General features: G+C 38.9%; 1 protein-coding gene across 1 annotated transcript in view; it reads left to right on the top strand.

Moving 5' to 3' along the window:
* Positions 1 to 3,315: 3,315 nt before the first annotated feature.
* Positions 3,316 to 12,938, top strand: part of pudp (pseudouridine 5'-phosphatase) — a 28,094-nt gene continuing 18,471 nt past the window's right edge. Inside the window, exons 1-3 of the mRNA XM_077515403.1 lie at positions 3,316 to 3,413; positions 3,870 to 4,088; positions 9,927 to 10,156. Of these exons, the coding sequence (XP_077371529.1) occupies positions 3,350 to 3,413; positions 3,870 to 4,088; positions 9,927 to 10,156 (513 nt within the window). The 5' untranslated portion in view covers positions 3,316 to 3,349. The remainder of the gene's footprint in view (positions 3,414 to 3,869; positions 4,089 to 9,926; positions 10,157 to 12,938) is intronic.

Below are 12,938 nucleotides of genomic sequence, written 5' to 3'. Positions count from 1 at the left end.
GAGGTGCCGGAGTCAAATCTGAGGTTGTAAGATTGCCATTAAGGGAAAAGTAGACTGGGAGTAGATTATTGTCAGAGGAAGTCAAGGGACCAAACAAGGACACGCTTGAGGCTTCCACCGGTCGGCTTGAGTGAGCTGACGTTTGGAAACCCGGCCCCTGGAGAACACAGGCAGATGCTCAAAAAGATAAAGGCCCTCCGGCAAATGGTCCAGGGAAAATTATGGGCCCAGTGTAGTGACTATGGCAAGAATGGTGCAACAGTGCCAGACTAGTCCCATTTGAGCTGCTTTCATTCTTCCAATCATTGGGGACATTAAGCACCTTTGTTTACTCTTGTTTATCTCTCCTCTTGGTGGAATTTATTGGTGTCATACACTGTGTCATGATGGAATAATTTGAAGGCTATTTTTGTAACGGATGCAACTACTGTATCTGCATGCCGCCTACACACCCCACAGTGGAAATGGAAGCCTGATAAAGGTTTACTGCTCTCAAATGCAATGGTGTTTTTATGTGGAAAAAAATGGTGGGCACCACTTAAACCAGGAAAATTGTCGTCAGTTACTCTCTGGTGTGATTTTTCTTTCTTTTTTTTCTTTTTTTTTTTCTAAATTCACTTCCAACTATAATGTTATAAATGGCACAGCGAGCAAAGATTATTTGTGCAATTATTATTTCAGTTAGCAGCAATACAGATGAAATTGTTTTATATTTTGGTCATATGACACAATTGCTCAGCTATTTGTAGCTAGGTGTGATTCACAGGCCCCATCATAGCTGTCGTTAGCTTGTTCATAATTCAGCCGAGAATCCGGAGTAGAACAAATAGATGCAGTCACATAACTCCTGTCATAGCATCACCACACTGTTTGCCTATTCGGGTTAGAGTTCATATTAAGGTTCTTCTCCTAACCTTAAAGGCCATAAATGGTCTGGCTCCATCATAGCTGTCAGAACTACTAACTCCATGCATTCCACCACTATTACTTTACTCTTCAAATTCTCACCTTCTTGTCATCCTTGAGCCAATAAAAAGTCAGTTGGTTGTAGGGCTTTCTCCTACAGTGCCCCTTGTTTATGGAATTGTCTTCAACGAGATGTTGAAAAAGCTATCTCCGCTGCAATTTTTAAATCCTGTCCTAAAACATACATTTTCACTTTGTACTTTGTGACTGTTTTATCATTGTCGTTTTGTGTTTATTATTATTGTTAAGGGTTTATTTTCTTTTGTTTTTTGTTCTTGAATTTATTGTGAAGTGAGCCCGAATTTTATGATTAACTCATTTACTCCCAAAAACGTATAAATATGTTCTATTTTAAATATTACCATGCTCCCAAAGATGTACTTATATGCTTTGGCTTTGATGCAGCCTCTGAACTGAAGAGAATGCTTGAAGCAATGGTAGTTATTACAAAAACTGCCAGCAGATGGCAGCAGAGTATATGAGATCAAAAAGCTAATTTCCCCACTATTTTAAGTAGATTTGTGAATAATGATGAAACAGCCAGATTCTAATGCTAACTGATGCAAAATGGAAACAGATAGAAATACTTTTTTCCTGATGAAAGAAGAGGCTCTAATTGCTCTCTTTTGGTAGAGTCCATGTTTTTATAGCAATAGGATATTCTATGGGCCGTGCAAAATCAGTCAAAATCCAGTAAAACAGCGAAAATGTCCTGGGAGTGAATGAGTTAGGTGTATTGTTCCATGGATGGTGATTTTTCACTTTAAACGGATTGATTGATAGCAGCACCATAGGTCAGTGAAATGTTCATACGCCATATACAACAAGAAGGTGTTTTAACGATTGTGGCACCACAGAGAGCCAACAGCAGCAGGAAGTCACGCTCAAAAACTGGACGATAGGGCTTACGAGACAAGTTCATTGACACTCATTAAGCTTGCAATTACAGTAAATAGCTTAATTTCCCAAAGGGTCTGTTCAAAAGTGAAAAGAAAATTGTGCTAGCACCCAGGGTTGTGCGGTTGGTGGTGGAGGACTTTGACTTTTAATAAAGTTATATGTGTTTGACTTAGCGAGTGTGTCAATATGACAGAGGGGAGGTCTGCACAACGGGTCAGAAGTGCTATAAGGTGAAGCTAATCAGGCAGTTGCAACAACAAATATATCCCCCATCTAATTTACCTCATATAGCCTACATATGTGTCCACACACTTTTACAGCTAAAACAATTACATTGATTTTTAACAAGTTAGTACACACGGACTGTCACATACACGGCAGGTGTTTCATTGTTCAGTCAGCTACACAATGTTTTTATGTTAAATTATGGATAAAATCAGGTAGCACCACTGCCACATTCACAAAGATTTGACAGCTTTAGAATTTTGCACTTTCTTAAATTAATATAGAAGTAGCTACTTAGCACCAGAACCATAAACCAAAAAGACAAAATCCCTTTCAGCAGGACAACATTTGGACAGTCATCCTTCTCTTATAAGAGTTGTAAACTCTGGATCATACTGCCATCAGAAATAAAATCCACCTTGGACTTTAATTAAGATCAACAACTAAAACTTGGCTGAGGAAAAAAACTAAATTGTGCTCAGCTGTAAATAGTCTTTTTTTTTTTGTGGTATTACTGAATTCTTTGGCAGTTTTAATGTTGATTTTTATTAATTTTTAAATTACTGTATACTGTGTATATTGTCTTATAACTTTGCAACATAGGGTATGTTTTATGTCATAAATGTAATATTGTAATATTGTAAATGTAATATTGGATTACAGATTTTGAATTGTGTGGTTTCTTAGGCCTTTTTTTTAATTTGATGTATAATTCACGTTATATTGTACTGCAATGTTGTGGAAAAGCCCAACCGGGGAGTCACTGGAGTTGAGAATTTGTATTAGCTACTGTATAACCTGTATTTATGCATCACATCAGCTGCAAGTTTGGAATTATTTGAGTGCATTATCCCTGTCAAATAAAGTTTGATGATGATGACGATGATGGTCATCAACGTCATCCGTGTTGAAATAAATAAATAAATAAATAAATAAATATACCCATTTCAACTTTGAGTACATGCCCTGCGCCCCTGTTTACTTTGAACAAACCTCTCTACTCCGTTTTGAATAATTCTCATAGTGATAATTCCGTTTTAACGGTCCTGGTTGCACACTCATTTTGAACAAATAATGCTGCATGTAAGGATACATTTTATAAAAATTTCCACAGACAGAAGTCGTTTTATTTTACTGTCCATTCAATAAAATATTGTACTCGTGGAAATCGACACATTTTTGGCACTTCTGTCTCGCCGTATTTCCGCCCACGTTGACGCCACACTCCAACACGGAAGTAAAAGTAAAAGTTCCCAACATGGCAGGCAGCGTCTACAACTCTGTGAGCCATGTCATATTTGACATGGATGGATTGTTATTAGGTATTCGGCAAATCTCGTTCACACATACACACTCACACACGAAGTATTTATGTTACTTTAGCAACCACATGAAAACAATAATACAGAATTGCACTGTCGGAGTGGAAGCATTGTGTAATTACTGCTGTTACGTGATGTATGAAATATGTTTTGAAGACTCGATCGCTTTTATCAATGTTTATGTACCGTAGGTGTTCATTCGTTTTTTTTTTAGAGACCACCTCCCCCCCCCCCCCCCCCCCCACACACACACACACACACACACCTTTCATTAAAAATATTTATTTTGTAATCACTGTTTTGAAAATGTATTATTTATCATTATGTTTACATGTGGCATGTTTTTTTTTTTTTTTTTTTTTTTTTTTTTTTTTTTTTTTTTTTTTAAATCGTACTAGCTTTCATGTATTTAGTTCAAAGTGTATAATTTTCTATTCATGTGTTTTAACATTTCAGACACAGAGCGACTCTACTCTGTGTCCTTCCAGGAAGTGTGTGACCGCTTTGGAAAGAAATACACATGGGAAGTGAAGTCGAAAGTGATGGGTGCAAAGGCTTTGGATGCAGCTCGAACAATCCGAGACACTCTGGAGCTGCCTATTTCAGCAGAGGAACTCCTCACTGAAACCAGAGAAATACAGGAGAGGATATTTCCTTCAGCCAAACTCATGCCAGGTTTGCATAGTCATTTAATTTTCTCAATTTTGGTCAGTTTTTTTTTTTTTTTTCTGAACTAACACTTCAGTAAGCTAATATAATTAAAGGATTTCAACGATTAATCAGCAACTCTTATAAATTAAAATTTCTTTTGATAATCAATTAATGGTTTAAAGACCTAAAATTGTCTAAAACATCAGAATTTCAGCCTCTAAACACTAAATATCAGATTTCTTTTGTGTTCTATGAATGCAGACTGAGTTAAATGAAAATGAATTATTTACAAACAACTGCCTTTGTTTTAGAAAACAGTGATCAACACTTTACCTATTTTCTGTCATCCTGCGGACCAAACCAGTAACCGAATCATAAAAAAAAAAAATGTGAGTGCATTTTCTGTAGTTATTAAAATAAAAGTTAATTCCAGGCTGTAGCCCTAATATACCTGTAATTTAATAAAATAAAAGAGAAATAGGATCAACATCATTTAACCACTCCCCTCCACAGACACAAGTTGTGCTTCATTTTCGATAACACAATGAAAGAGGAAATTATTAGTTGTTTTGAATACTATCTTTTTATATAGTGAATCCTAGCATTAGCAAGTGCTATGGACTGAGCCTTGCTCTGAGTATAGCGAGAATCCGTGAATAATTGAAATGTTTTTTTTTTTTTTTTTTTAACTACCTGTAGATGCCACAACGTGGTTGCAAAGCACCAACACCATACACCCAGCATGTTTACATTCAATCATGTACCCATGTTACATAAAGGGTTGAATGAATCATTGAACACACAGGCGTGGACGGTTAACTGCATTTGTGATATCGCTATTGTAGTTTGTGTGATTTATTATTGACTTAGAGTATATAGCCTACTTCTGTTTTTGTTCATTTGTCATGGTTACCACTTACAGGACTGCAAGTCCAATTATTTAAGATGTTTACAATTGGAATTGAACTACAGTGGATACTGGATAAAGACTTTAATATTAACAGGATTTTTCCTGTGAACAAAATTCATTGGCGGCCACCTCCACCTAATTTGCTCAACACCTCCAGCCTCACTGATATTGCTCAACACAGCACTCCAGCTGTGTTGATTTGAGCTCGGCAGGAACACATTTTAACTGCAGTTGCGGTGTTGTGCCATTATGGAGGCGCTATATCAACAGCAGTGGACCGTAAATGTGGTGTATGCGTGTGCTTGCGTGCATGTGTGCGTGCGTGTTCGATCAGGATCCCAGAGCAGACAATACGTGACAATGAACTACATTTAATTTAACACAAGGCACATGGAAAAGGATCCAAGGCAGCAACAACGTACTACGTAGCAAACAATGAAGCTATGCAAAATAAATACTAGACAACCGAGAGTGCGCAGGGGGACTGAGCCGCCGCGGATTCGATATCACAAAGCAAAACTACTAGGCACGAAAAATAACTAAAAGGATCAAAGTACAACTAAGGACGCGCGAGTGGAAAAAGCCGCTGCGGACAGGAGAACAAGTCGTAAAACAAAACTTAGCAAGCGCGTAGCAAGACAAGGGACCGGTAGTCGAGTTGGCAGCAAGCAAGGTAGCGATGCGGAATAGCCCGACGTCTCCTGTCCGCAGACACCAGGCTTTTAACCCCTGCTGATTGCGAGTGTCAGCAGGTGCGCCGTAGTTGACTCTGCCCCTCCGTCACCATGGCAACGACAAACAGAAAACAAACTCAACAGCGGCACAAGATCGCCAAAACATAGCAGGAAAGACCAGAAGCAACAGCCGAAGAAGAAACAACTTTCTTTTTTCTTTCTAATTGTTTTAAACTTTAATGTACCGATGAATAAACAGATAATGGAGCAACCCAGTGAAGCAACCGTTGCATACGCCCATTTCTTGGTTTTGAGGCAGAGATAGCGTGCTCCAGCCATTGCCAAAGTAAAAAAAAACAAAACAAAAAAACAAAAAAACAAAAACACAGTATATACAATAAACATAATAGTGTTTTACAACAACGCTGAACTATATTTACAATTTAATATGTAGTAGTAGATGAATTTTTAATGATTGTAGTTGGCAAAAGATTAATGGCAACATTGTATTCATATAATTTCTAATTTCTAGTCCCTGATGGTAAAATGGCTGCAGGAGGGCGGCCCATAATGGTATCGGTCACCGCCGCGGATATGATACCTTAAAGTAAGACTGTTATTGGCACCGATACCGATACCTGGTATCTAGGGGTGTCACGATTCGCCAACTCCACGATTCGATTTAAATTTCGATTTTGGGGTCACGATTCGATTTTTTTTTCGATTTTTTTTTTTTTTTTTTTTTTTTTTTCCCGCTCCCCCACTTTATAACACAGAGGCATATGCTTCTGTAGGCTAAGGCTAGTCTATGATCATTGGTTCTATTCATTGTACAGTAAATCTTATTTCAAAAGATCGGCTACATATAGGTGATGCAATTTCCATATTATTTTTGTGTAAATTTATGTAATATATGATAATTGACATTAGGCAGGAATGATCAAATTCAAAGAATTTATTTACAATATAAAGTTAACCGTCTTGTTCTTACTGAAGTGTAAAATAAAAAATAAAAAAACAAAAACAAAAAGTCACAGTGGGTGCCTGCCATCTATTGACTGTTTTTGGTTACAACAGTGTGCTGTGCGTTCCTCTTAAAATAATGTGCAACAACAACAAAAAATATATTGTATCCAAAGTCATGGAACAAATACAGCCTGAACAAACTATATCCCAACATTTACAGTTGCTGGGCATACTGTAGCGTGGTTCAAGTACACTAATTAAATGTTTGAATCCAGCGTTTTCCAAGGCTGCAGGTCTGCTGCTATAAATAGACCTATGGATCTGGCGTTTCGCGCGAGCTGAAGTGTGTGGAAGTTTCACTGTAAATGAGGATGAAATAGTTGGTTGGACCGTTGTTTTCCCACTTCTAGTTGAATTTGATAAATCTAAATCTTTGTGATGCCTGCGTAAATGTCCCGTCATGTTTGTCGTGTTTCCCGTTGTTACGGCTGGCGGCTCGGGCCCGCCGCCGGCTCCGCTCCCCTAGTATGTATGTGTGTGTTTGTGTCGGCTGGTGCCCGTATAATGGTACTTCAGTTTGAATGCGCCAGCGCGACACTCTGATTGGAGGACTGTGCCAGCGCGACACTCCGATTGGACGACTGTGCCAGCGCGACACTCCGATTGGACGACTGTGCCAGCGCGACGCTATTGTGTATCCGTGTATTATACCCCTATTGGTTATTGTTGTTTCTCCTCCGTTCTGTCAGTTCTGTCAAATGCGGTTATTATTTGTTCACCTTCCACTTTCACTCCCTTGTCAAACCCCTGCCTGAAATTTCAATTAAAACTACTCAGATGTTAAAGTCGACCCGTGTTTATCTACTCTATATTTTCTGTTATTGTGTTACTTCCCTTCCCCTTGACGAGCCGGGCGTAACACCGTGGCCGAGTACAGTACACGCACATAGCATATCTTGCAACTGTGGTCTTTTTATCGACAACGTGAACGTTGTCGACATAACTCACCGGGAACGCAAAATGTTTCCAAACTGGTGACGAGAGAAGCGGGAGCGGCTTGAAGCACCATTGCTGTGTCTGTCCGCGCTTGCCATCATGACTGCAGGAGAAGTCAGCTAACAAGTGCCGTTAGCTAGTAGCTGAATGGCTGCGTCTCATTTGCTTTCCTGGGAGGTGGCGGTGGCGGCGGTGGCGGCGGGCGCGGGGGGGGGGCATCGAATCGTGTGTCCTCTCTTCTATTTCGATGCTCGAAATCGTGACGTAATTTCGATCGATTTCGATAAAAAATCGAAATCGTGACACCCTTACTGGTATCGGTAGTAACCCATCATACCACCTCTGCCTCAATCTGAGCCAGGAAAAGCCCTGATTAATTCATTATTTATTTGCCTTTGTTAAATTAAACCAATAAGAACAATTTATCTATAATACATCTGATATGGTTTATTGTAATAAAGATGAATTATTTTGTTCGTTGAAATGTATATGAGAAGAGGATCTTGAAAAAAAATAATTTCATAATAAACTGCAATTGCAAGTGAAAACAAAAAGTGCTCTTCTTCAATGTGAGAACTCAGATGAATATAAAAATATAGAATGTTGCTATAAGATCATAGACTGTGATAAATGTTCAATCAATCTGGTTCAAATTCACAAGTGAGGATATTTAACTGAATAATAGTGCGGAATTAAGAATTTCTATATATTTGAGGCTATACTGTATGCATAACTTGGGGAATTAGCATGCATCTTAGCTTGGTTACTGGTAAATAAACCTCTTGATGTTGACTATATATCAGCTAAACAATAAAATAAAGTTAAGTACGTTTGTGCTGTTTCTTATTGAGCAGTATTACAAGTCTGTTCATATTGACTTTCTAACTGCCCTAGCGAACCTTAGTCTAGTAACTTTCCATCACCATGTGTATTTGCAATTGATGGAGAGAAGACTCTCTTTTCAGTAGGCCTGAACTTTTATTTGAGGCAATTTACCCCCTCCTTTGTTCGCCAAGGAGTGCTGACGATTTTACTGCCTTTCTTCCAAAATGTTTGTTTTTCCAAATACAGTACTTGGATTTGACAAAATTGCACCAAAGACATTTTTGAACTCTGGGAGGAAGCAAGAGTACCTGGAGAGAACACAAACACCATACTGAGACTCTGAAGTAGAAGGTTCTTGCTGTGAGGTGGCATTACTCATTTTTACCTACTTTCTTGTATTGTCTTTGTAAGAAAATCAGCTTTGATTCTGCAGGAATACAAGTACCATATAATGGAGGCAGATGTAAACCACAAAAAAAAAAAAAAAAAACATCCCAATGAAAATATAGGAATTAAAAATACAGGAAGCATTGTGATTCGTACCTACATTACGGGTAATCCTTCAAGCCCTCATTACTGCATCCGAGCTATCGTTTTATATATATATATATATATATATATATATATATATTTTAAATACAATGAGATGTGAGTTATAATTACAAAGCAAATTGCATCTTGTGTATTTAAAACAACGACATATCTGTCTTAAAGTCAGTGAGATTAATAGTAACGCATATTAGGGATGCCATAGATGGGCTAACGAAGAGCAAATTTAAGCAGCAGTTATTTGAACACAAACAACGGAGCATTCACATTGTCAGTATGATACACATAGGCATATAAATGGTTGATAATTACAATTTAGAGCAGCATACTGTGGAATTGAAACGTTTACATGTATTCATATTTTTTGTATTATACTGCACCCCAGGTGGCCAAAGCGTGTGAACCAAAGGAGCAGCACCGTGTCCATTGAATTGAATGTTAAATTGCGTGAACTTAGTTTAATGGGTAGTAATGGCATTGCATGTGGGAAAGGAGAGCCACAGTTGCTATTGCACTTTTTACACCGATTATTGAATTCCAGTAGGATAATTACACTCACACAGGAGATGCTGTTAGGTACAGTTCACCAGACATGTCACCCACCAGGACCCACCTCTTAAGGGCAAATACAAATACACTATAATATATACAGTATTTAATTTCACAGTATTTAACACATATTCAACGAGTGATTAATAAGTTTAAATGTTAAGAGCGCATGTGTTTGGCTAAAACTGTAACAACGCATTTTATATTGTCTCTATATTGCAGACTTTCACCTATTGCATGTGATTCTGGAAGTATCACACGTTTGAAAACAGGACTTTGCCGTAACATTTTTTTCTATATTATGATTATGTTATCAAAGATGCATTCCTTCTGTAGGAAAGTATTATGGGTTACAATAATGAGGTTGAGTGAGATCCATTCTTGTCTTGAAAGGTGTGGAAAGGCTGGTGAACCATTTGAAGAAGCACGGTATCCCCATCGCCGTAGCGACCAGCTCAGCAGGTGCGACATTCAACTTGAAGACAAGCAAGCACAAAGATTTCTTTGCTTTGTTCAACCACATTGTCCTGGGAGACGATCCTGAGGTGAAGAATTCCAAACCCCGACCTGACTCCTTCCTGGTTTGTGCCAGCAGATTCAAGCCCCCGGCTTCTCCAGATACTGTGAGCATCTATTTACTAATATTTAATCGTGTCAAGTTTTTGGAATGTAATGCATTCGTGTTTTGAGAAATATGTGGATGACAAAAGACAGTGACGATACTACAGTACTACTGTGGCCACTTACTGGTTTAATCATATCTTGGTAGCTGATAATGTGTTGCTAGGGGAAAAAGTGTACAGTGTGTATGCCTGCATCAAACGAGCACAGCCTCCGGGAAGGGGTAAGTCCGGGCCACGGAGTAAAACAGAATGCAGATCGGTCGTCTCTACAAACTTGTGAATTTTCACAAGCTCACACTATTTGAGGACGGACAGCAAGAAATCAAAAAATAAACAAACATGCTAACATCAGCTTTGAATAAATTAATTGACTAGGCATGTCAGGTTTTTAATATTTTTTTCATTTCATAGCCAAATGCTTGCTTACTAGGCTTTATTCAATAGAAAAGTTATTTAGCCCAAGTGTTAAAAAAAAACATTGGGGTACATTCCCTAAGAATGCGCTGCCTCCGGTAATAGTGCAAAATATTGAACCACAACTGCACCCGCAGTCTGCGCCCAGTTACCCACCTATTCACCAAGGATATTGCTCAAATCATATACTGGCGCAAACACGGCCACAAAACTGACAGCTTGGAGCAAATTTGCACCTGATATTCCACATATGGCAATGGATTTGCGCAAAGAACATGGTTGTTATAGTAACAGTTGCGAGAAAGATGACATTATCAGAAAGCGAGGTTGGACCGAAAGTAAGCGTTTATAGCGCCATTAAGATGTACAGAGCAGAGAGGACGACGACGACGTCATTCATTCATAAAGTACAAATTATTGGTGCGATCTGCATCTGGCATGTAAAAATTATCGTAAAATGCCTCCCCGCCATTGCAGATCAGCCCGGGTTACGTTATGTGTCCTAAACCAACGTAGAAAATCTCTCTCTCTCTCTCTCTCCCCCCCCCCCCCCCCACCCCCCCCCCCCCCCCCCCCCCACCCCATTCCCCCCGCCATGCATGTTGTGCCGCAAATGGCTTGCACTGCTGTCATGATCCCGGAATCGAGGTTGGAGCAGTTAATACATGCTTTGCAAAAACGTTATTTGCGTCACACAAACGCGGTGTGGCTATTAGCGCTGGCGTTAGTAAATTAGACGCTGCATATCCATGAGTCTCATTTGCATTGGGGTGGGCATATTTTGCGTCATATGTATGCAAATTACCTAAGTTACATACGAGCAAATAATACCGGCGCACCATGACGCAATCTGGTTGGCAGGCATTTAGTGACGGATTTCCCCATCTGCGCGTGTTTAGTGAATTAGGAGCTCCCGGATTGCTCCATTTTTACCAGTTAGCGCTGTGCAAAGGCGACGCAATCCTTTAGTGAATAGGCCCCATTATTATTGCTAAAATTAGCTTCTGTGGCTGTTTGCTGTCACTTTTCGTCACTTGTTCACCATCAGTTATGATCCGTTTAATGCAAGAATACTAACTTTATTATTTAATGATTGCGTCACAGCAGTTACATTCAACAGCAAATACACTTTCCCGCACACCTCAGGCTTCACACAAAGCTGATTCACGACAAACCTCTGAAACAGAAGTGTGTGTGTGCGTGTTTGTGTTAGAGAGAAAGCAGCGGCATCCTTGTTGAAGCGAGGTAGGATATGGTGGCTACTTGCTTAACTGGTACGCACCCAAGGGGTAAAAGCGATAACTGTTAACAATATAGCAGCCAATGTTATGCTCCTGTGTTTTAAAGAGCTGCATGTCCCACAAACAGTGAGACAATGAACCAAGTGACAGCTAAAATAAATTCTACCAGAGTAGGAATATAAAATTCAATACATGAAATGAATGAGTGATTATTTAATAGTTAAAGTACAAAAGATTAAAGTTATTCTTCACATTAATTTCCATTCAGTTGTTTTTTTTTTTTATTCTGTGAAAATTAAAAACGTACAAAGCATGATCACAGACAAAAGTGCTAGAAAAAAAAAGCCATATAATATATTGATAGACACAAGAAATAGAAAGTGAAATAAGCTCTTTACTGATATTTTGAGACAGGCTTTTGTAGTACCAGTAATATACACACATGGATGTGTTTCAGGCCAATTTGTGAGACTTGAGAGGTCTGGCTGTAGTAAACTGCTTTGAACCCATTAGAACAGCCAAGCTCTCCACTATCATTAGCCCTCTTGGGTGAAGGATAAATAGACTGTTATTAACTGCTATTTATAACTATAAACCTACTCGTTTTGAAGCATTCTTACTAGATATTAGTGATGATATTGATAATCATTTCAAATGTAGTTAATGGCAAGGACTGAAAGGTTCAGTGGCTGCTTGAGTGTACTTATGGCATTACCTATAATTTTAAAGGACCTAGCGCATTTATTGTACAGTAGCCTTCTTTAAAGTAACCATTTGGAAGGAAATTGTTCAGTCGTGTTATAAAGCGGGGCTTTGAGGTGTGAGTTTAAATTGCTCTGCGACGACCACCCTCATAACTCAAAACACTAGTATCTTAAATCATCTTTTCATCTTGAAATGAATAGAAATGCTATTTGTGTCGTCATGCTTCGTACATCGCAGGCAAGTGTATTGTTAAAAAAATGTTTTTCCCTCTGCGATTCTTTTGGCAGTGGATATTTTTGCCGCAACTGGCAGCAACCCTCCTACTTGCCGTTAATGGATCTGACTGGTTATTAGAGGAGTGAGAAAACGCCGCGTTTCCTTGCAGACATTACTAGCGGGTATGAATAACACAAATGTGCACT

Source organism: Festucalex cinctus, chromosome 2 (assembly GCF_051991245.1).
Source record: "Festucalex cinctus isolate MCC-2025b chromosome 2, RoL_Fcin_1.0, whole genome shotgun sequence".
In the NCBI taxonomy this organism is placed as follows: domain Eukaryota; kingdom Metazoa; phylum Chordata; class Actinopteri; order Syngnathiformes; family Syngnathidae; genus Festucalex; species Festucalex cinctus.
This window is presented reverse-complemented; position numbering and strand designations above follow the sequence as displayed.